The sequence below is a fragment of the Miscanthus floridulus genome, chromosome 17, assembly GCF_019320115.1.
Source record: "Miscanthus floridulus cultivar M001 chromosome 17, ASM1932011v1, whole genome shotgun sequence".
NCBI classification, from domain to species: Eukaryota; Viridiplantae; Streptophyta; class Magnoliopsida; order Poales; family Poaceae; genus Miscanthus; species Miscanthus floridulus.
In genome coordinates this window covers 87,115,240-87,141,064 of record NC_089596.1, presented here as the reverse complement: position 1 = coordinate 87,141,064, position 25,825 = coordinate 87,115,240, and the positions used below count along the sequence as shown (strand labels likewise).

At 44.4% G+C, this 25,825-nt stretch overlaps 1 protein-coding gene and 1 pseudogene across 1 annotated transcript; one reads left to right on the top strand and one right to left on the bottom strand.

Moving 5' to 3' along the window:
- Nucleotides 1-11,788: 11,788 nt before the first annotated feature.
- Nucleotides 11,789-13,748, top strand: LOC136518439 (non-specific lipid transfer protein GPI-anchored 2-like). Its single transcript, XM_066512096.1, has 3 exons — nt 11,789-12,313; nt 12,715-12,819; nt 13,395-13,748. Exons 1-3 carry the CDS (start codon nt 11,914-11,916, stop codon nt 13,523-13,525), a joined length of 636 nt encoding a protein of 211 aa, XP_066368193.1. The 5' UTR covers nt 11,789-11,913; the 3' UTR covers nt 13,526-13,748.
- A 2,552-nt stretch (nt 13,749-16,300) lies between these two features.
- Nucleotides 16,301-20,260, bottom strand: LOC136519109 (probable prolyl 4-hydroxylase 4; annotated as a pseudogene).
- Between the last annotated feature and the right edge of the window lie 5,565 nt (nt 20,261-25,825).

Below are 25,825 nucleotides of genomic sequence, written 5' to 3'. Positions count from 1 at the left end.
TGTTGCAGCCAAAGCAAAAGGGAAAGGTGTTTCGGGTTCTCGCTCTCACCATGGTGCTTCACCACCTGCTACTGCTGCTCGCTCTTCTAGTGCTAAGCCTCTCTCTTCTTCCTCCTCTGGTAAGAAGCCAAACAAATTCAAGTTCCTCATGGCATACATGTTTGGACAGTGTTGTGCTAGTGCTCAACGTGAGCACGATATGCAAGAGTGGCTATATCGGTTGGAACAGCATGCATGCATTGTATCTTCTCCTCCATCACCGTTTGTGCCTCCCCGTGATCCGTTGGCTTTATATGATGAGGCTTGTGCGACATACGAAGATGATGCGACTTCTTGCCCTCATGGCAAGGGGAAGGCAACTCAAGAAGATGAGGAATACATAGATGAGGATGATGATGAAGACGATGATGGTGGTGAGGACAGTGACCAAGATAAGGATGATGACTACGAGGATGAGTAGTTGATTTTTCATGCGGCCTATCCCTTTTGGCACTTGTTGACAAAGGGGGAGTGTTAGGCTTTGATATCTTGTAATAAGTTAGTTGGTTAGTTACTTTCGAGACTTTAAAACTTTTAGCTTGTATGCACTAAGTCATGTGGTGGCTAGCTTGTGATGGACATCTATTTATATGTGTTTGTGATGAATGATTGTAGGATAAGTAATGTTTTTATCTATCTTATTAGCTTATGCTTGTCTCTACTTGTGATGGTGGATGGTTTTTGGATGGCCATGTGTTGTTTCAAGTTTTTTTACTTTGAAATCTTGGCCATCATATTCCTTTTTACTTGTTGTGTGAAATAACATTTCATATTGCATTTCTTTTCACGTATATCTATTTGTTCACACACACTTATTGCACCCTATGGATTGCAAAATTTAGGGGGAGCTTTTGTCTCGATGTATGCAAATCATGTATAGATGATTCTATTTGAAATTCAAATTCATGCATACATCAAGGGGTAGCTCTTCATAAATTTTGGGGTTTAAAAGCTTTAAAATATTTCATTCTTATAAAAGCCTAAGTTGATTGTCATCAATTACCAAAAAGGGGGAGATTGAAAGTGCATTTGCCCCCTATGTGGTTTTTGGTGTATTGATGACATCCAAATTAGAGACTAATGTGATCTTAATGAGATATGTCGCAGCTTTTAGTCCTATGAAAGATTCAAAGAGTTGATAAAGATGAAATGGTATCCCTCAATTATTGACGTTGTAAAGGCGGACGAACTCAAAACGCTCTCCAAAGATTTTATTTTTGTTTTTGAGTTTAGGATCTGCCGCACTATAAAGAGGGATGCAAACTTAATTGGTCTGAGGAGGATAGAGTGCTCAAACATAAAAATAAAATCAAAAGAGAGACACTCTAGCACTCCACAAGCACATAGATTATTTTTCTATGACTATCGGTGTCAAAAGTCCTAACATAAGCTGGAACTCCCGATCGTCTGAAGTCACGACTCATGCCGGAAGTTCTAACTCCCAGTCACTTAGCCTGCGCGGTTACTGTGGACATCAAAAGTCCTGACGTGAGTCAGAACTCCCGATAGTCAGAAGTCTTGACCCAAGCCAGGAGTCTCGACACCTATGGTTCTACTGGCTGACGGTCTACGCCTGTCGGAAGTCTCGACATACATCGGAACTTTCGATTAGCGGATGTCCCGGACCTTGTCGGGAGTCTCGACACCTGGAGCTTTACTGGGTGACTGACTGCGCACGCCGGAAGTCCTGATGCATGTCGGGAGTTCTGACATTGACTTGCACATGTGGACTTCTAACCCTATGTGAACAGTGCTTTCTATTAACGTCAGAAGTCCCAAGATCTGCGTCGGAACTTCCGACATAGATCTGAACGGTTAGATTTCTACTAAGAGTATAAATAGCTCTCTCTTCACTTCTAACCATTACGGACTCATTCACAGCTGAGCAAACTTCATCCCAACTGCTCCCAAGCAAGAAAGGCACCCCTCTCCTCCCTCCTTTGCTCCAATCTTCAATGCCCCTAGGGTTTTGAGTGAAAGGAGAGTGGATTAAGTGAGAGAATCACTTTGGCAAGCTTGAGCACTTGATTTCTTCATCAAGTCGGTTGGTTTTGCATCTATTACTCTTGGGGCTTTGCCCCTAGCCAGCTAGGCGTTGTCCAAGAGCTTCCATCTTATGGAAGAGCCTTGAGAAGTTTGTATTACCCTTTGATTTCTTAGTGGAAAGCTTAAGTGACCTTTGTGGTCGCTTTGAGAGAGGCAAGGAGGTGGAATAGACTCCGATCTTTATGGTCACCTCAACAATGAGGACATAGGAGCTCCTTTGTGGGGTTGCCGAACCTCGGGGTAAATCTTTGTGTCCTGTGTGCTTGTTGTTGTGATTGCTAGAGACTACTTGTATTTGTTTGTCTCTCTCTCTTGAACTTCATTTTAGGGTTTGGACTCGATCTATGGTTTGGAGGCATTACAGCATCAGGGGAGTGACCCAACATCATTACCAAACCACTAGGAAGTGGGGTTGTAAGATTATTTATCCGTAAAGTTAAATTTGGCACTGCTTTTGTAGTTCACATAGACATCGGGACTGCTGACATTTGTGCCGGAACTTCTGACGATGTCGGGAGTTCCGACCTAAACGCCGGGACTTCCGACATTGACTGACAAATTTGAACTTAGCATTTGCAGTTAATTTTTAGATACACCTATTCACCTCCCCTCTAGGCATTGTTAGATCCTTTCAGGACTGTAGATGTAGGTCGGCCCGCTAGCGGGGCCGCTGCGTGCCTTAGTTGGTCGACGTGACCATCCATTGCTACACCGACGCATGCAAGGGTGGCCGAGGGCCTTGCCATTGTAAAGAGGAGAAAGATCCGAGGGTTTCATTGCAAAGTCGCTGTCTGTAGAAATAGTAACATGGACTGCGGGTTGTTTTGCTCATAGTTTAGGGGCATTTTTGCTAGAGTGCTAGCGCGCACGGGCTTCCTCGCTGTGGGCCACCGCACACTCGCGCGCGCGTTGCGCCACATGGGCCTAGTTGGGCCGAATTGAGTTTATCTTTTTCGTGGTGAATAGAAATAGCTTTTCATTTTAATTCTGAGCTAAATTTTGGTAAATCATATAAAATCATGTAGGTATCCAAAAATTGTGAAACCAATTTTGTTAAGTTCATAAAATTGTGCTCTATTTGTTGGTGTATTTAGTTCATATATATATTTGTTGATACCATGAACTATTAAATCAATTAAGAGTGCTTAATATTATTAGGTTAAATGTTGTAGGAATTTTTGTGGCAATATGGTGATAGTTGTAGCTTTGAAAATTTTACATTAGCTTCATGGTATTATTATGTGCTCGCTATAATTTTTGTAGCTTTAGAATAGACTTAATGTAAGGGTAGTTAAATGCTCTTTATTTCAAATATACATTAAATCATTAGTAGAAATAAAGATATATCCTTCATTTGTAAAGCTAGATGTTTGTTAGTTGAACCCAACACTTTATTTGATGAAGATGATAGTTAGCTTAGTATCTTAGTCATTAGAGCTAGCTTAGTAGTTTACCATGTGTATTCTTAATTTAGGAGCTGTTGTTGCTAAAATGCTAAGTGTTGCATCATCATCGCATGCATGTAGAGAATGAGTTGGCGGAGATCATGGCCATCAGAGATCACAAGTTTGAGGAGGTGATTGAGGAGTACAAGTAGGAGATCCTCATGTAGGAGGAGGTCCTAGAGCCACCACTAATTCAGCTGAGCTAACACCGCGCCTGCGTAAGGCAGCCTGGGTGCATAACCCTTATTTTAAATAATCACTGAATATATATATGTGATGTGCATTTATGTTACAGGCTTATTGTTGAAACTACATGCATAGATATACCTACCTATGAGTCCTACTAGCTTAGGTCGAGTAGCTGCTGTGCTTAGGTTTTTTCGGTAGCATGAGCAACCTACCGTTACTCACAATAGGTGATTATTATTATCACTCTCATAATAAAATGGTGAAAGGAAAATAGAGACCAGGCAGGGATATGGTATGGGTATTGATGGGTGTAATAGGTTGTGTTCCGCGGCCAATGGGGCATAGCTTGGTTACACTGTTTTCCTGTCTGTGTCGGTTAAGGACCGACCATTGCATTGGATTCTAGTCAGGTCACAGACTCATTATCCTAAGCACATACTTGTTTATGGGAGCAGGGAAGGCTCATTGCTCTCTTGTCGTGGCTTCTGGCTCTTTCTGGACCGACTAATTGAAGGTGGGGATGGTGGAGGTCTAAGCACCACACTGAGTCTGGGACTCAGGTGTGGGGGCTTAGAGTCCAAGTTTGGACAGGGACCTGGACCCCTTGATAGGAGAGTAGTGAGTTGGTCCTGCTTGTGCTATGGGTACAAGTGGGGCATGTGTTTCGGGGTACCCAACTAGGCTACATTGATTTGCAAATCATCGTGAAATACGGTACGACTTCTCTATGATCTAGCATCATAGTAAGAACTGGAAGATGAAAGATGGTGAAATGGATCTGATTGCTCAACTCTTACTTGAAAGTAGACATGTGCTTACATAGAATGGCTAGATAAATGAACTAATCATGACTGCTAATAAGAACATCCATAAGGATTCACTACTAGTAAGGCTTTTTGCAAAAAGGAAACCTAGCAAACCATAAAGCTTATCATATCCTTTAGAGTCGAGAAATTATTCCTACTAGTCCGGTAAGTCGTGCGAGTACATTGTGTACTCAGGGTTTATTTACCCCTGTTGCAGCTGCAGCTTGAGAAATAGCTATTGTGTGGAGGATTCTTCTGGTGGGCACAGACAGATCCTTGTATCTTACCGTTAGATGTTTATTGTAATTCCGCTGTTTAAATTCTGCACTCTAAACTTGGTATTGTAATAATGTATTTCTAAGAACTCTTGTTGTATGAAATGGACTAAGTAATGTAAACTTATTCTCATTATTGGATCCTAGAGGAGAAACATTGATTGTTCGAGTTCTCCCTTGGGGTGTGCTTGATAGAAGCGTCCGATGTAGCTTGCTTTTGGGGTGCTTAGTGTCTAGTGGAAGACAAGCGCTCTAGAAGCATGTTATTTTAGGTGGTTCTACCACATTAGGAGAGCATCGTCAAGTCTACAATCATAGTTGAGGTAAAAGCACATGGGTCTACCAAAGATTCTCTTCTTTTTCATGATATGAATAAGATTATATCTAAACTTGATGAATTAGAGGAAAGAATGCTAGGTGCTCCTATTGTTACTTTACCTCATGCTACACATACTAGCGAATCAGCCCTGACTTTTAGTCAACCTCAATATAAGAGGCCATTTCACTACTATCTTGATCAACATAGCATGTTTGTTTCTGATAATCAGTCCGAATGTGCCTCTTCGACACCTGAAACCAATACGGCCAATTTCGGAGGGGTTAGCACTAAACTTCCTGCTGAGAGGCCATATTATTTTGATCAACATGGCATGGTGATTTTAAAGAGTCAATCCAAATTGGCCTCTTCGGCGCCTGAAACCGATAGGGCCCATTTAGGAGGGGCTAGCACTATACCTCCTGGTAAGAGGCTGTCTTACTATTATATTGATCAAAATGGCAAGATTATTTTTAGGAAGCAACCCGAATTGGTCTCTTTGGCACCTGAAACCGATAAGACCAATTTAGGAGGGGTTAGCACTATTCTTCCTACTGCTACATACACACCCAATTTAGTTTGTACTTCTCAAACCGATGATGGGACAACAGCGTCACATGCTTCATTGACTTATATTACAGTGTTATCTAACTCTCCAAAGTCATTGTGCATGGTTCCAATGCCTGAGGCTTCACATGATGCCTCCCAAACTGATTCACAAAAATTTATTAATCGGTTTTGGAAATCAAAAGAGGCAAAATTGGGCATGCAAGCTACGCATGACAGAGATACGCATCCTTTGCCTTGCAATAAGACACTTTCCATGGCTAGAATTTTGGAGATAAATAATCCAGCCATCTTGATATGACTGGAGCTAGCCGATTCCACTATTGGAAAGAATGTGATAATCGGTGAGCCTAGAGAACATAAGAAGGGAAAGAAAGTCTTAGATCGCGAGGTGGTGCTAGAAAAGTCCAATGGAAATCGAGAGAGTCTTAAGATCACCATCAAATCTTCTAGGCTTGAGGGGCAAGCTCAGACTCCTATGGACAAGCAAAAATCAGCCACTAACACTATTGTTCAAAGAGGATCGATTAGGCTGACTTTAAAAGTCGGCCAAACTGATTTTAATGTTGGTGGACAGAAAAAATCAGCAAGACCGATTTCCCAAATCGATCAAGCTAGCTGCAAACAAAAATTGCAGCACACATGTAAAGATGGAGTGTAGAATCCTTACCCATTAATACATCAAAATCCTCACTGATGGAGGATGTGTGCTGGTGTAGCTCACAATGAGCAATGGTGTGTCCCTCATAGCCGATTGAGCTACGACCAATCAAGCTCCATCAAGACAGGACCGATTAAGCTAGTTTTGGTTAAACTTGCTAATCAGGTCCAACAAAAGGGTAAGGCATCAACAAAGCAAGTATATGTGTTGAGGGACAAGGAAGTTCTAATTAATCCCACAAGGAAAGCCGATAAGCAAATAGCCATCAAAATCGGCCATGTAAGTGCTCAAATCAAAGAAAGTGGAGGACCGATTGTCATTGATAATCTGGACTAATCTGATGTGGAGAAGATATCAAAGGGTGCTGATGTTAATAATCATGAAGCCCGGATTAGCACATCAGCTCTTGAGAACTTCCAATCGACATGGTACCCTTTAGGTTTGTCGAGAACACAAAAGCGCAAACTACAGCGTGCTCGTTGCAAGAAGCTTAAGGAAGAAGGGATAACAAAGATGGGGAAAGAAATCTTCAACAAGGACCCAATTTTCCCTCAATCAAGCAAGAAAGAACCAGCTGCCTACTCAAAGTCAGTTGGGCTGACTTCCCAGTCGGCTCAGTCGACTATTGAGTCAGCTGAGCTGACTCCCCCTATACATGCAGCCCTAGCTAACCCCCTGTCGGCTAAGCCAGCTTCAGAGTCTACTGAGCCGACTTTTCTCAGGCTTGGGTGCCTCCGGGGTATCTCCAGTTGATTCGATTCTCGTTGTTGTTGATCTGGTCCCCGCCAGTGTTGAGAAGCTTTCTAGAGGTCAAGCTATTTTCTAGAAGCCAGCAGACCACGTGAATCACCTCAAGACACTGCATGTGTTGGCTTCATTCATGGCAATCTGGTCAACAACATGTTGGTGGATAATGGAGCCGTGATAAATCTAATGCCATATTCACTTTATAAGAAGCTTGGCAGATTTGATGAGGAGCTGATTAAGACCAAGAGGACGGTCAAAGGTGTTGGAGGAAATTCTATTTCGGCCAAGGGATTTGCCTTGATGAAATTGACTATCAGGGGCAAAATGTTGGCCACCGTCTTCTTCATTGCAAAAATGCAAGGGAACTACAGTTTGATTCTTGGGCGTGAATGGATTCATAGCAATCGATGTGTGCCTTCTAGCTTGCACCAGTTCTTCATTCAGTGGGTGAATAATGAAGTTGAGATCGTCCATGCAGACTCATTGGCTTATACCATGGCCGATGCCCCTTTGCTTGGGGGCATGATGATATGATTTGCTTGTTAGGGAGAGACCTTGCTGGTTTTGAGTCATTAGAGGAGGCTTTGTTCCTACTTCTCTAGAGCCAATTGATGATCGGCTCCATATCATCATATAGTGTAAATTTTGTTTAGACAGGGGATTACATCGGCCAACCCATATGAGCAAATTAGCGTTGGGTTTGGCATTAGACCACGGCCGACATATGCATGACAAAATTTAGAAGCCGATTATAAATTAAGTTAATCATGCTTCTCAAGAATTCTCCATCAACACCACTGGTTCTTCATGCTTAAGTGTTTAGGATATGATCAAGCAAGAGTGGCTATGGGAGAAGTCCATAAAGGTATTTGTGGTACACATCAATCGGCCCCGAAGATGAAGTGGTTATTACGTAGAGCTGGTTTCTATTGGCCTAATATGATAGCCGATTGTTTTCGTTACTACAAAGGTTACGAGGAGTGCCAAAGGTTTGGGAATGTCTAGCTTGTACCTGCTGTTATGCTTCATCCTATCATTAAACCATGGCCTTTTCGTGGTTGGGGACTAGACTTCATTGGCCAAATACATCCCCCATCTTCGAAGGGACACCGATTTGTGTTAGTTGCTATGGGTTACTTTACTAAGTGGACCAAGACAGTTCATTTGAAGAATATGACACACAAGAAGGTAATTGAGTTTATCACTGAACATATTATTCATAGATTCGACATCCCTCAAACATTAACTATAGACCGAGTGACATCGTTTGTGTCCAAAGAGGTGAGGGAATTTCTCGAATTATATAAGATCAAGTTGCTCAATTCATCTCCATACTATGCTCAAACGAATGGCCAAGCTGAGTCTAGTAATTAGACTTTGATCAAGCTCATCAAAAAGAAGATTGAGGAGAATCCAATGAGGTGGTATGAAGTTTTGCCTGAGGCTCTATGGGCACATCACATTTCAAGGCATGGTGCTACAAAAGTTACTCCTTTTGGGTTAGTATATGGTCAAGAGGCCGTGTTGCTTGTCGAGGTGAATTTGTATCATGATTTGATGATGGATAACATCGATGAGGTGACTGATGTGAGATTAAAAGCTCTAAAGGAAATAGAGAAAGATAAAGCTCGAGTTGCCAAAGCATACTACAAGAAAGTCAAGAGCAAATCCTTCCAAATGGGAGAATTAGTATGAAAAATTATACTACCAATTGGATCGAAGAGCAATCAGCTTGGCAAGTGGTCACCAAATTGAGAAGGCCCTTACAAAGTGATCAAAGTGATATTCGATAATTCTTATTTGCTAGAGACATTGAAAGGTGGATGTCTCAACAGAGCATTCAACGGAAGGTACTTGAAAAAGTATTTCCAAGTGTTTGGCAAGAAACCTAAGTGCTCTCCAAACAATGGATGATACATGTATCGCCCTTAGAACAAAAATGGCTGATGTATACATCGTCCTTAGCCACTGAGCAGCCGATGAGGTGGGTATTATCGCTGTTTGGTTTTGTGTTTGATAGGTGTTTTCAGGTTTATGCATCATTCACCTGAAAATAGGCGGGCATATGTTGACAACCAAAATTGTCCATTGTGCGAAGATCAAAACTTCTGACCCCCTATCAGAACTTCTGATGCTTGCCTGGAGGTGCTAGCTTTGCGCGAAAATCAGAACTTCTGACCCCTGTCAGAACTTCTGATTTTCACAGTCCGAATCAAGGAGAGTCCAAACTCGATCCTAACTCTTCCAAGCTCGTGGGAAACTTGAAAAATAAGTCTTGAAGAGGTTTCCTACTAAGATAAGACCACCCCATCTATATATATATGAGAGAATCATGGCCGATTGAGTTTCCATCTATCCAATCGACACAAAAAAAACAATAAATCAATCTACTACCTCTTTTTATCCTTCCTTCCTCTCTACCTCTTCTCCTCGTTCTTCGTCGGTGCTGCATGGCTGGAGGATCGACGACGACGACGCTCTAGAGCGGTCAGGCCGGCTTGGGCAACCCATAGCCGCCGCATGCCCCGACGGGTCCCTCCCCGGCGTGTGGGGTTTCGGGTCTCAGAAGACCTCGCCGGCATGTTTTTTGTATCGCGCTCTCGGCGAGACTCCTCCGGCAGCGTGTCTTGCGTATCGCGCTCATCGCTCGAGACACAATGTCCAGGTGTGGTCATCCCCTAGACGCCGGCCGATCTAAAAATCAGTTAGGCCTTACATCGAGCGATCTAGCTCCTTATCGAGTGGGTAACCTAATTAAGCGTCATTAGATACATGCATGAAGTATTAAATATAGACTAATTACGCAACTAAATGCACAGATTGAGACTGTTTTACGAGACGAAATTTTAAGCCTAAGTAGTCTATGATTTGATAATGTGGTGCTACAGTAAATATGTGCTAATGACGGATTAATTAGGCTTAGTAAATTCATCATGCAGATTATTAACGGATTCCGTAATTTATTTATTTTATTAATATCCGAACACTCATACGACGTCCTAACATCAATAAACTTTATTCACTGTCCGATCCACCCCTAAACCGTGGCACGCACCTTCCACCTTGGGCACAACACGCGTCACCGGCCGGCCGGTTAGGCGGCAGCGGCATGGGCGTCTCGCCGATTCCGCGCGCACGCATACAGCCATATATACAGTGGAGTGACCTGTACGGCTGTACGTATACGTGCCTTCCAAAGGGCAGTCCCGCCAGGCCAGGGGTTCCCGACGGCCTCCAGACGATGCATGTTGCTACTACGTTAGCCTGCCAGTTGTTAGGAAGATCAGCGCGCGCGCGGGCGCCCGTGGCCATAACGACGACGGTGTGAGCGGGGTCACACGCAATCCGTGCCATTCCGCCATTGCACGCCAGGCCGCCGCCGAGACGTGAACAAGGAAATCGAAAGAAAAGAGGAAGCAGCAGGCAGCCCCGCAGCAGTAGATGGGGTACTTTGGCAGCCGGAATCGCTGCGTTCCATTGATTGATGATGGCCAGTCGATTGCCGCGAATCGTTCGTTCGTTCTAAACGGTGCTCCTGCTGCCGTCAGCCCGTCACTAACGGCGGAGTGGCCCCGCACGCACGATGGAGTACATCATGGATCGATATATCGGCGGCGATGGCATTCGGCACAACCTGGCGCCTACCTGCCAGAGTGCCAGCCACGAGCTCAAACAGACAGCGATTTTAAGGCCCCCCCGGCACGTACACGTACAGCTCCGCCGCAATACACGCGTCCGGTACGCGCCACCAAGAAACGAACCATCCCAATTAATTCCGCTCTCGATCTGGGCGCAACCTAAGCTAGCATCGCGATCGCCGTTCAATCACAGCCAGCCACACCTCTCGTCGTCCGGCGGGCGGGGCGAGCACGGCAGCTGTTGCTGCCTTGCTGGCCGCAGCTCTGTCCACTCCAGGGGCTTGTGCCCGTCGGATCGATCGGAACGGCCAGGAACGCATACACACGCAGCGCGCGCGCGGCGTGCACCGCTACGTACGCTGCCTTGGCCTTGTGTATATATAAACCACGCTTATCGCTCGGACACCTCCGAATTTATTGATGGGAAATTCCCCGTGTGCTATTAAAAAAAAGATAGTAATGTCTTATGAGCCTCTAGAAAAGTTCAGCGGTTTTCAACATCACTGCTTCAACTTTTTTTTTGTCCTTCATGCCACTACCGTCAGTTTGATCTCTAACGCCGTCAAACTACATGTGTGAAAAGTCAAAAATACCCTTAAGTTTAAATATGTTATTAATTTTTTTAGCATCTTAACGACTTTAAATAAAAAAACTCAAAACTAGAAAGTTGTAGATCTCGTCGAGATTTAAAATTTTGATATAAAAATTATTTTCATTTAATTCCGCAAAAAAAGATATGATTTTTCTAAGATATATTAATCATATCAAATCATATTTTTTTATAAAATTAAATAAAAATAATTTTTATATAAAAAATATAGATCCCGACGAGATCTACAACTTTCTAGTTTTATGTTTTTTCATTTGAAGTCGTTAAGACGCTCAAAAAAATAATGGCATATTTAAATTTAAGGGTATTTTGACTTTTCACACGTGCAGTTCGATGGCAGCTGTGTGATGGCAGTGGCATGGAGGACAAAAAAAAATTAGAGCATAGACGCTGAAGACCGCTGAACTTTTTCAGAGGGTCACAGCACGTTACCATCTTTTTTATTGATCCATCCGATCCATCCCCTGCACTGCACAGTGCACACAAGTGCTCATCGGCCGCCATCTCCCAAGCCGGCTGCCTAAACCTAGCTAGCTACCTCTCGCTCACGCAGGCACACCGCACACAGCTAGCCATGGTGGTCGCCACGACGACGCGGCGGCCGTGGGCTGCGGTGGCGGCGGCGTCGATGCTAGCGCTCCTCCTGCTGCTGCCGTCGTCGGTGAGCGCGCAGCCGGTGCCGTCGCCGGCGGCGGCGCCGGGGCCCGCGGGCGGCGGGATGGACTCGGCGTGCATGAACTCGCTGCTCAACATGTCGGACTGCCTGACGTACGTGGCCAAGGGGAGCACGGCGCGGCGGCCCGACACGCCGTGCTGCCCGGAGCTGGCGGGCCTCGTGGACTCCAACCCGGTCTGCCTCTGCGAGCTCCTCTCCGGCGCCGCCGACTCCTACGGCATCGCCGTCGACTACGCCCGCGCGCTCGCGCTCCCCGGGATCTGCCGCGTCGCCACCCCGCCCGTCTCCACCTGCACAGGTGAGTTCGTGTCGTGAGTCACCCCGTCAGTCTCTGCACTCTGCTGCACCTGCACTGCACTGCACAATCGTCGTACGTGTTGTTGTTTTTTTTGGTAGTGTAATATAAATTCGCGCGCTAATAATTGTGGGTTACTACTTGCGCCGTGTTTAGCTAGAGGAAGTTGGAATTTTGGTTTATCGTAGCATTTTCGTTTTTATTTAGTAATTAGTGTTCAAATATGGACTAATTAGGCTTAAAACGTTCGTCTCATAATTTCCCATCAAACTGTGCAATTAGTTTTTTTTCGTCTACATTTAATGCTCTATACACATAGGCCGTAAACATTCGATGTGATGGCTACTGTAGTATTTTTTGAGATTTTGGGTTGAAACTAAACATGGGCTTTTGCAAAATTGCAGCCTTAGGGTATGACGTCCGCGTGGGCCCAGCTGCAGCGCCTATGTCAGGGTCGCCCTCGCCCATGTCAGGCATCTCTCCCTCCGGGGAGGGCCCACAGTTCCCAGGTAAGCACATCATCTTGTGTGGTTATTATTATTAAAATACTGTGTCTGTGTAGGAGGGAGTAGATGCATGCTGCCCAAAATCACGGCATAGTTAGTTGTTACCCTAGCTGTTTGAGCATATAAATTTTAGCAGGAGATGAAAATATGAATTGAAAGGAACGAATAATGCTCCGTCCTAGCTAATTAAATGTACTCCTACAACCTGCTCGGTTCGATTCGTGCCGTGAAAAATGTTCTCATCAAAACTCATTGATCGAATTAGCAGTACATTGCTCTTGTGCTTGTTGTGCACGATCTATCGTCTGTAGGTTTGACGCGTCGTACAGTTCGTTGTTAGCTAGGCTCATGTACTTGTCACGTATTTAATGACCATCACAAAACTAAGGCCCTGTTCGGCTGGATGTAAAAAACAGTCGATGCTAATATTGATGCTGATTTATTATGAGAGAAAAAATACTGTTATTTTGCTAAAACAGGACGGCTGATAAATTCATACGAATATGGCCTAAATCTCATGCCTGCTTCCTAAATCCTAATAATAATGAGCCCACACATGCATGTGCATTATTCTGCAGGAACATCGCCGCTGGCCTCACCGCCGTCGTCGACCAGCACAGCGGCGCGGCGCTCCTCCGCCGTCGGCAGCCACCTCGTCACCCTCGCCATGCTGCCGCTGGCCGCCGCCGCCGTCAGCGGGATGCTCTAGATCGATGACCTTCGTCTCCACATTGCCAACCAGGACAGACATTGCGTACATGCTTTTTATCGTGTTCTATTCTACGTTGCCGCTCGATCTCTGTTGTACGTACGTATACCGTGGGCTGGGCTTTAGCCTTGTTTCTTGCCAGCCGAGATGAGATTCCTGGTCCCATGCATTCATGTGTAGTGTGACATATAACTCCCTGGATTTGGATTCCCTCGCTCGCTCAGTTGAGTGATCCTGTTCACGCGCACTGTTCCTTCCATTCACGCCTTCCATGTGATTGGGTACGTACGCATATCTTCACGAGTTCGGCCGAGCACATCACTGAATTCCAGCGGCGGTCGCATCGCATCTTCGCATGCAGTTGCAGATCGAGCAACGCCGCCGGCGTGAGGGGTGAGGCCAGCGCACTGCAGCTCGCGGTGTGGCGTCGCCTGCATTGAATTCAGCGAGGCGAGTGGATGGACGAAACGAGCACGTCAGTCCGTTGCGTTGATGACCCGTCGTCCACTGAATTGAATTCCCCAACCGCCGCTTTGTTGGGCGGCGCTCCCATGCATGGGCATGGCCATCCCATGTGACGCCGCTGAGCTCGGCGCCTCGGCGGCAGAGCCTTTCCGGCAGTTCCGCTGCGATCGCCAGGCCAGGCAGAGGCAGTTGTGGCCAGAACTGCAACGGCAAGGAGCGCCCAATTAAAAAGATTTTGTGCAGCTGTGGCCGGGATTCGGTTGGGTTGGGTACTTGGGTGGGCTGAACGAGAGGGGAAATGAAAGAGGAGAATTCATGAGATGGCCAGAATGCCAGATGAGTCAGCCCGTGTTCAGTTGCCAGGGCCTTGTTTAGATCACCTCCAAATTCTAAGTTTTTTCGCTCTCTCTTCATCACATCAATTTTTAGCCGCTTGCATGGAACATTAAATGTAGGTAAAAAAATAACTAATTGCACATTTTAGTTGGAAATCACGAGATGAATCTTTTGAGCTTAGTTGGTCCACGATTGGACAATATTTACCAAATAAGACGAAAGCGCTACTATTCATCGGGTTGCAATTTTTTGCAATCTAAACATGGCCCAGGCCAAATTCCAAAAAAGTGGTACAGGACCCATTACATCGAATCTTGCGATACGTGTATGGAGCATCAAATGTAGGCGAAAAAAAAACAAATTGCACAGTTTGATTGAAAATCGCGAGGCGAACGTTTTGAGCCTAATTAGACCATGATTGAATACTAATTGCCAAATAAAAACGAAAATGCTACGGTAGCCCAAAATCCAAAATTCCCCCAACTAAACACCCTGTCAGTTGTAACTTTCTGACCCTCCTTTACGGCTTCAGACACATTCAGAAGAAGAAAAAAAAACTGATGATGCCGTCCTCACCGCACTCCAACTCCACGGCCTGTTGTGCCCCAAGTCGAACGCGTAGCACGGGGACCGGCCGTGGATCCGTTGATCATACTGTACATAAGAACCTGCACATGTTGACGGTAACGGGAGCAGAGTCAAAACTCAAAACATGTCTGTTCAAACTTCGACCTGAGAACTCCAAAGTGCTACCGTCCACGAGTATTCATTTTTTTCACGAGATCCATGTGGTCGATCAATAACAGGTTCTAAACAATGTACTCTATGTTCTACTACATTACAATAAAATAAAATAAAATAAAATTTGAATCATTTTTTCAGAGAAAAAAAATTAGAAGCAACCATTCACCACTAAATCTACCATTCAACAGTTTCTTTGAACCAATAAAAAGACTATCTCCTTGTTTCCTACCACTCCCTCCTATAAAAATTATCATTCTTACTTTATGAGAAGTCAAATATTTTTAACTTTAACCAAATATATAGAAAACATTAATATTTTTAGTATATAATTAGCATCACTAGATAGATCATTGAATATAGTTTTATAATAAACTTATTTGAAAATACAAATGTTGTTAATATTTTTCTACAAACCTTGTTAATTTTTTTTAAAAAAAAACTGATCCGCACAAATTCCATACTCTTTTTTTTATAGGACGGGAGTATGTGCTATGCCAGCCACATCCACATCTTCCATGGTTGTGGCTGCACTTTTGGCCATGACTAATGATGGAACGAGGAGGTGACAGATTGGAGCCTTTCAACTGCTCGGGTTATCGCTGGATGGACATTGCACGAGATTTATTAGGGTATGAAACAGAAGAAAATGGGATGATACTGATAGAAGCCTGTTTTAACAAGGAGAGAGAGGCTTGATGTGTAAATATATCTAACACATATATTATATCTTTGATTTTGTGCCAGAATTTTTGGGCATTCAATTGAATTCCGTCCCTTGAACCAAGGCAGTCCAGTGTCTGACCATCCTGAAGACCTGAACGTGAGACTGATCGAGCTATCCTGATCACAGATCCACTGACTTTCTGTCATTTGGTTCCGTCCGAAGAAAAAACAATTCTCTGTCAGTTGGCCATAATCATTTATTTTGCGCGTTTTCGGTCAGGGAGAGTAAATTGCAAATTGGTAATACAGGATTGCTCAGAACAAAGTGATGCAGAATTCGCGATGAAAACCACCTCTTACCTCCAAGAACAAGTGATGCCACCACCACTTTCTTGCTCGTCGCTGGCCGCACCACCAAAGTAGCTCAGTGGCATGCTATTGTGCTTGACGTCAATGGCTTTGGCTGTAGCCATATCACAGTTCCTCATTAGTTCACTGGGAGCCTAGGATACCAATTGCATACCATAAGCAAAGCACACGAATGCTTAAGTTGTAGGATCGGAGAGATCTGTTGATTTCGTAGGATTTTCAAAAATATTCACCATATATCGACAAAGGTTACAAATGACAACAAATCAAGAACTTTTTAAGATTCTGGTACAAATTATGAGCTAGCAGAACCAAGCAATCTAATAAATCAATAAATAAAATACTAGTGCTTGTTCTAAATGCATCTCCATCCAGCATAACCTATCGCATATTTCTTTTATGTGAGATACAGGAGATCTAGAACAGACTGCGGATTATGGATACAAGTGGTATGCAGTAACAAAGAGTACTCTTCCAAGCTCCTGCCTGATTACCGTGGTAACCAAAAAACCAATATCTAATCAGGAGCAGGGAGCAACAAAAACCAGCAGAATCCAGGCCAAACCCTTGCAAAACAACTTGGTGTAACCTGTTCCTGTGTCAAGATCAATGGTTCCAACAGGCCGCTGTCCTCTCACATCCTGACCCTAGCACACATTGCAGCTCCTCCGACAGTAACCGGGCAATGCTGCGGTTCCCACCATGTACTCTGGGTTCTTTATGCACTCCCCTAGGGCCGCCCATTTCGTGCAGCTCTCATTCTCGTCAGTGCAGTTGCCTTGTGGGTGATGGACCTTATCAAACGAGGCCACACGGATCCACTTCGTAGCTGACCATTTCTCACCCTTTATGACTGAGCAACCACCATGGAGGCTCACTGAATCGGTAGGTGCCATCTGGCTTAAGGTTGAAGAAAAGGAGGGCGTCTCCTTTTCGTGGTTTCACTGAGGAAGAAGTTTCAGGCCAATTGAGAAATATGTCAGATGGCATACAAAGAAAACAAGAATAAGGAATACCAAGAGGCACTCTGGATAAAATGCAATACCTGCAATGCCTTTCTGAGCACATTCTGAGAAGGTTGCATCTTTAGCATCATCGAGTTCCTTTTAAGAATTCATGCAGATCATTATTTAATATGCGCCCAAAATAAAATAGGAAATGGACATGATAGACACATGTAGCCAGAAAAGCAAAATAAATTCTTAACCACTCTCTACCATCTTCTTAAACACTAAAATGTCACTGAAAATAGAAGAAAATTTACCTCAGCCAAGGGGAAAACTGTTTCCCCTCCTTCTGCTACATCAGTTAAGTACAAAAGAACAGTAGCATAGCGATGACCACCCCGAACAGTGTTAACATTGTCAGTGAAGTAATCATAGTGCGGTTCATACTTCTCCCCATGCTTATATCTTAGGACTTGGATATCTTCACCATTCTCTGATTAGAATAGAACACCCATAAGAAAAAAAATTAATAGCGATACGAAATTTTCATTGTTCTGGCAGGTCCAACGAAACAGAAGGGTAACTACATAAATGTGTTAAAACAATCACCCTATTATCAAATCAGAGTTTTCGACGGCCTAACATTTGAATAGATGCTAGAAAAATCTTGGACAAACTAAGCCTCAAAATTAGGTCATATAGCTCAGCGCTAAGGGAAGGGACATGTCTGGCTTCTTTAGGTTGTGTGACATACTAGATTTGACTCCCCAACTGAATTAAGCATACAGCCAACTGATTGACATCAGATTGCGTTCATTAGTGTCAGAGAAAGGGAGTGTGACATGAATTTCTAGAGACTACTATATTAAAGGCATGATTCTAATACATGCATGGTCATGGCTCTTAACAAAGAGTTCTGGAAACTGTGAGCTAGTATTCTTATCATGTAACTTGTCAAGCACTAGATATAAATCAACAAAAGGAAAAACAATGGTGAGAATAATCTGCCAAGCACTAGTATTAGGATTTTTGTGCCTCCAAAATGCAAGAATATAAAAGTACAGTGTTAATGCCTCAATGAGAACCACAACCTTTTGGAAGGAATGTCCATGCAGCAATTTTGTCCTCTATACCCTCAACAATTGGATCCTACAAATTTGAGCAACATTGTTCAAGTAAGAACCATGCGAACAAGAGAAATGCCTCAACAGCTGACTGTACTGTACTCAGACACTAGGTACTATTAGTCACCAGATGTAAGAAAATACAAAATGTTTATCAGTAGCAGATCGTCCCAACCCTTCTATTTAGACGGAAGAACATGAAAAATTCCCATAAAGATACAGTCAAATCCCATCTTTCATTCTAATATGCATGCCAAGGAGATGCTCGGCATTCACTAATAGACCAGATCGATCAGAAGACTATTTTCTTCCCTGCCTATGCGATGAAACATAAATACACACTGAGGTACGAACTCGTAATCCTAAAGGGAGGGGGAACTCTGATTCAAAGTAGCAGTTCCAGCAATCAGAATTATAAATTTGGGCCATGGGGAATTCGGGTCATAGGGCTAAATGGCAGTATCGGAAAGCTTTATATAATATTTCAGAATTCCCGATTCTCATCTATATACTCCTATAAAGCCAAACCCCACTAGATATTTTATTTCTTCATGCAAAGTGTCCACATCATTCCCCACTAAGTGCCTCACTTACAAACCCTTTCATACAAGCTATCCATGTCATCCCTTATTAATTGTAAAAGTTGTTCATATCATCTCTATTATGCATAATACTATTAATATTTAATCTATCAACATAAGTCATTTACATATGATATTTGTTTTATCATCCTATTCATCTATAATGGGATCTAATATTCTATTGGCTTTTCTTCCATTAGGTTACCCATTTTTACAAAATCCGATGCAATGAAATAATATGCAAGCCAATCTCATATATATGTATAGTAGGGTACCATATAGTAATGTTACATATAAAAAAAATATTTCTACTAAGAAAGTCCCGTGGCAACGCGCGGGGTATTCTTCTAGTTCATTCAATCACAACAGCATTTTCTGATTTTTGCTTGCCCCTCTTGGCCTCTTCAGGATTATCTTGTACACCGATAAAGTTGATTCAAGTACTCACCATGGCCAACAGGCTAAAATGGGCTGTAGCCTGATTTGAACACAAAGCAACTAAATCCGCTAGTTAGGACGAGCAACAGGCAAACACATTCATTGAAAAGGTATGCATTCCAACGTTCCAAGGGTAATTTGGATGCTCGAACTAGTGAGATGCCTCTTGTTGGGGATGATGCAATTCCATTGTGCAATATCTATGGCATATCCTTTATAAAACAATGTTTGCATGTACGATTGCTATGCCAGCCCGGGTAAAGGGTTTTGTTTAGCAGAGACAGTCTAACCAAACAGTGAAAGTAAGAAGGGCCTAACCTGGCCTTTCCTGAGGAAGGTGCCGGAGCTGGTGCGGACGTCGCTGAGCGTGCTCTTGCCGGACATATTATCAGCGACCGCCGACCTCTTGAGCTCTGCTCTCGCCTGAAGAGATGAAAGCGAGGAAATCCCAAAATTCAGTCGAGCCTGGGCATTATCGAGAAGCGAAGACAAGCGTTCTGTGGGATTGGGGGCGGGAGAGTGGCACTGACGAGGGAGATGAGGTGGTTGGCCTCGTCGTCGCTGAGGAAGTGCTGGTACAGGAACACCCTGGGCCGTACAAGCACCATGGATCGCCAGTCAGACACATCTCATTTTGTTTTCGATGAAATCGAGATGGCATACAGGCAGAACCACCGAGCGATGGAACGGTGATGAGGGTTCCCTACCTGGGTTTCCAGGAGATCTGGCGGGAGTGATGCGGGTAGACGACGGCCGCCGGGTACACCGAGCTGCCCTTCCCGCCTCCCCCGGAAGCGCCGCCGCGGCCGACGAGGTAGGCGAGGAAGAGGAGGAGCTGCACGACGGCAGGAGGGCGGGCCCCCGCCCATGGAGAACTCTTCATTGCAACAGAGAAAAAAAAATCTCTCGCCCACGGGGAAGGGAGGGGAGGGGAGGGGAGATCGCTTGAGGGGAGGGGAGATCGCTTGTCCCGGAAGAAGGGGGGGAAGAGCTGGGCGGGCGGCGGCGCGCGGTGACGCTAGCACAGGCACAGCGGCGGCGAGTGGTCGCCACGTTCCACGGGTAGGGAGACAGAGAAATGGCAACGGGTATATACCCGTCGGGTATCGCCGCAACGTTCTCTTCCTCGCTACGGAGAATTCATCCCGTCCTCATCCCCATTAACTGTCTCGGGTATAGATTCTTGCCCATCCCCGTACCCGTCGGGTATCGGTCGGGTAACAGATACCCGACGGGTACTGCATACCCGATAAACAAGGACACTTGGGGTCGCAGCTTTGCAATCGGAGGCGTTTCTTCTTCACCCGGATATAAGTGTCGGAGTCTCGGAGATGCCGAGGAGAAGGAACGAGGTTGCGAGGAGGACGAGCAAAGGTGGCAGAGAGACCGAACTGAGGAAGCAAGGGGCACGAGCGCTCGTGAGACAGGCGTGCTTGTGCTGCTGGCGGAGATGGTGAGGAAAAATTGAACGAGGGTTCCTAGAACACACAAATTATATATATGACTGTTCAGATTTGGACCAAAATATCTATGTTGAGCTTCTTTGGGCCTAATACTCGCATCACAGCTCAAATAGTCGGGTTCCCCAATGGGTAACGGGGACGGATAAACAGGGAACGTTCCCGTACCCGCTATACCCGTCGGGTATGGATTCTTGCCCATTTAAATGCCCGCGGGTAAAGATATGATCCCATCTACATCCTCTAATGGATCAAATACCCGTCGGGTATCAGGTATCGGGTCCCCGTTGCCATCCTTACATAGACCCCCGCCGCTCAAATGCGCGCCCCGTCGATCGAACGGCCAGCGCGCAACGGAAGGAACAGAGAGTCTTTAACACTCTTTATTACAGCCTCTCCGCCTTTGCTTGGATTATTAATTAATTCGTTTTTTATTTAAAATAAAAAAATATTATTTCGTAAAAAATTCTAACCGTAGTTAGCAACTGAGCAGCCTAGCCAGTATTTTTTTCTGATGCGAAAAAGAGAAGAAGAGAAAGAAAAGCGGGATATGAGAGCCTATACAACAGTTTAGAAAAGAACGTGAGGTATTATAACACATAATAATATAAAAACTAACCGAAAAGACTAGCGTCCATACGTTTGGACGGGCTAGCGTCCGAACGGCCGCGCGCGTACGCTTGCTTCACGTGGGGCCCCACGTCGTTCTGTGTCTCATGCCCGCACTATTTTGATCTGCGCCCATACGGTTTCCCGTACTGGCCGGTCGCGCCCCCTCCATACCCAGGCGCATGCAGACGGGCTCAGCTGCACAGGCAGCTGCTGCAGATGGGGTCCACTACAACACGTGCAACACCATATCTACTTTTGTAATATCTAGAGGAAATATTTGCAACATACGTCTGAAAACAGTTGAAACACTTACAACATACGTCTAAAACACGAGGGAAACACGTGTGTAGCCATCACAAAACATATACAACATCTAGATAAAATACTTGCAGCATATACGTGAAAACATACGCAATATCCGGATGAAACACTTGCAACATAAGTATGAAACATATGCGACACCAAGATAAAACACGTGCAACATCCATCTGAAATAACTGGAACATTTAGAACAGACGCTTGCAACATATGTGTATAGCCATTGCAACATATACAACATCATGATCTACTTTTGCAATATCCACATGAAACACTTGCAACATGCATATGAAACACCTAAAATACTTGAAACATATGTTTGCAACACGCGCTTGCAACATCTGAGTAAGGAAGGGAGCACGAGGTGCAGCCGGAGAAGCCCGCTCCGGGTCTGGCCGCTCTGGATCTCGTGATGTCGTGAGCTAAGATTGAGCATCGCGGTGGCACTGGCGTCGACAGCGGCCATGACCTCACGGCGACGTCGACAACACCTCAACACAGCGAGGGACGGGGCACGACGCGACGAGGCGGAGTGGGCGCGACGGGGAATGGAGCACGGCATGGCGGCAGACGTGTCGCGGCTAGACATGAGATGGGGGTGCCGCAGCAAAGCGGCTTAGGGTGGACGGACGGCGCAGTGAGCTGCAACGAGCAAAGCGAGGAGTTGGGGATTTCTATCGGTTGTCACAGTATAGATGTAGTAGATAGATGAGAGAGCGTAGATGGGTTTGTTGGGCCGGTCGCTGTGCTAGAGCGAGTGCAGAGCTGAGCGTCTGATTTTTTTTAAGATTCCGGACATATGTTTTGTAGTATTATAAAAAACTAATAGAAAAGAAAAATATAATATATAATACCACATAATAATGTTGAGATCGAAAAAATCATTTAGGGTTAGGTCTAGCGGGTTCTCTTTACTGTGAATGCGATATCGAGGGTAGAGAGAGAGGAATAGAAGAAGAACGTGTCGAACCTGACACCGTAGAGGGAGATGATCCAGAAGCCACCATCTCGTTCGTCGGTGAAGTCTGCGCACAAGCAGCGATGTTCGAGGAAGAGGGCGATGAAGTCGTCGATGTCGGTGGAGTGGGGCAGCGCGGCTGGTGGCTTCCCGTCACTAGCTATGCCCCTCTCTGATCAGGATTAGGGTTTAGGTTTTGGTGGGGAGCTCGGCTCACGGTAAACCTCATACTCAAAGCCGTCGGCCCCCACCTCTATATATAGCGCAGTGTGATAGGGGCTCTCCAGCCATAGTGGGTTGAGCGCCCCCAATCAGGACACGGATCAAAGGCCCAACTAGGTTGTTGGGTCCAGTTTGAGATTAGAGATCAATCTAACAATCTTCCCTTTGATCTCCTACCATATTTCAATTTCATATCATTTACTTTTGTTCATTCCATTATAGATTAGCGCATAGAGCATGTTTTATCGTCACGGTCAATTGCCGATAGATTTAACAACTACAATACACCACTCTGTTCTGAAATAGATACTTAACTTTAGGCCTTCTTTTGTCCAGAAATTATAGGCTTTCCCTTAAACCCATGCCGACTACATATTCTCTGAACACGTTGGGTGGTAAGCCTTTGTAAGCGGATCCGCAAGTATCTTTTTGGTACTTATATGCTCAAGACTTATGACATGATCCCGGACTTTATCTTTCACAACATAATACTTTATGTCAATGTGTTTGGCAGCACCACTTGACTTATTATTATGAGCATACTGTACTGCTGGATTATTATTACAGTGTAACTTAAGTGGTCTATAGATGTCGTCAACCACCTTCAAACCGGGTATGAACTTCTTTAGCCAGTTCACCTGCTCCATTGCTTCATAACACGCTACAAACTCGATATACATTGTGGATGATGTAGTGATGGTTTGCTTTGAGCTTTTCCATGAAATATCTCCCCCTACGAGAGTGAATACATATCCAGACGTGAATTTTCTATCATCTCCCACATAATCAGAATCTAAATATCCCACTATATGGAGTGAATATGATCTTCTATACATCATCATGAGGCTTTTTGTTTCTTGCAAATAACGTAAGACTTTCTTTACTAATTTCCAATGTCCTGTTCTAGGATTGATCTGGAATCTACCAAGTAACCCGGTAACAAATGTCAAGTTAGGGCGCGTACATACTTGAGCATATTGCAAGCTTCCGACAGTTGAAGCATATGAAACCATTTTCATTTGATCGATCTCATACTAATTCCTGGGGTATTGAAAATCCCCATATCTGTCGCCCTTGACTATAGGAGCAAGTGAGGGACTATATTTGTGCACATTGAATTTCTTTAAGATCTTTTCTATATATGCCTTTTATGACAGTCCTAATACCCCTTTACTTCTATCTCGGTGAATCTCGATCCCTAGAACGAACGAAGCTTCACCAAGATTTTTCATATCAAATTTTGAGGACAAAAACTTCTTTATCTCTAGTAGTAGACTAACATCACTACTAGCAAGTAAGATATCATCCACATACAGGATAAGGAAGATAAACTTCCCATTCTTAAACTTTGCATAGACACAATTATCTTCCACATTCTCTTTAAACTCAAAATTCCTTATTGTCTGATCAAACTTCAAATACCACTGTCTTAAAGCTTGTTTTAATCCATAAATGGATTTCTTTAGGCGACATCCCATTCGTTCTTTTCCTTCCATGATAAAACCTTTCGGTTGTGCCATGTAAACATTTTCCTCCAAGTTTCCATTAAGAAATGTCGTCTTTACATCCATCTAATGTAATTCTAAATCGTAATGTGCCATTAATGCCATTATGATTCTGAAGAAATCCTTACATGAGACTGGAGAAAAGGTCTCATTGTAATCAATCTCTTCTCTTTGCGTAAAACCTTTTGCCACAAGTCGCGCTTATATCTCTCTATATTCCCTTGAGAGTCAAGTTTTGTTTTGTAGACCCATTTACAACCTACTATTTTGACTCCTTTAGAAATTATTTTGAAGTCCCAAACTTTATTGGCATTTATAGATTTTATTTCATCTTCCATGGCCTCAAGCCACTTTAATGAATAATCACTTTTCATGGCTTCTTCAAATGAGGTGGGATTATTCTCCATTTGAAATTCCTCAATGTTGTATACTTCATAGTTAGAAGGAATAACTGATTTTCTAACTCTTTGAGACCTTCTAGGGGCCTTCACATTTGGCACATCTTCTATTTGAGGCTGTTGTTGCTCCCCCTCATGTGTGGCAATAGGTTCTACAGGATCCTAAAGAACAGGTTCCTCATCATTATTCATTGTTGCCATAGGCGGAATAACAACAGGTGCTGGCACCATAGTATCTTGCACTATCGGTGCAGCGACAGCAGGTAGTGAGAAAAATAGCTCATGAATCATTGGAGTGGGCGCTGTAACACCCCGGTGTTATGCCTGTATTTAGGCACTGCAAATCATGCATATCATGCATCATCAAGCATTCTAATCACACATGCCTAATCATGTAAATAACAACTGAAACATTGTTTCAAAATATTTTGAAACATGTGTGAAACCTGAATGTTGCATACCTTGGTTAGAATTGTTTTGCCCTGAATTTTTGCTTGCTAGGTTAGTAGAACTTGTTTGGCTATCATGGTAAATCATCTAGAAATGTTTAGTTCAATTTTTGAGCAAGGTTTGTATTCAAATTAATTCAAAATTTGGCTTCAAAAGTAATTTCCCAAAAATTAGGGTTTGGAGTTAAACATTGACTTTGATTTTTATAATTCAAAATCTAGAAAGAATTTGGCTTTGATCATAACAGCAAAGTTGTAGAGAATTAAATTCTAATCAACTTTCATTTTTGATACATTTTCAAAAGATGTCATTTTATTGCTCAAAATAATATTTGAAGATGGCATTTAAAAATTCCTTGAAAATATATTTGGAAAAGGCTTTTACCTCCTTCGCGGGCCGCCGCCTCGCTTCTGGCCCACGACCGAAGTCGACCCAGCCAGCCTCCCGCGCGCGCCTCGCCTCGCCTCGGCCTAGCCCAGCCCAGCGCCGCGCTAGCCTGCCTCCGCGCGCCTACCCGCTGACGCACCGCGCCGCGCGCCCGACCGCGGCAGAGCGTGCCCACCGCGTGGCGGCCATGTGCCGTCGACGCCGCCGTGCGTCGCAGCCGGCCTGCGCCCGCACGCCCGCCTACACCTGCTGGAGCCGGTGCGCTCGCTCACTCCCTCCTGCGCTACCTTCCCTCTTCGCTAGAACCGAGCGCCCCCAAGCTC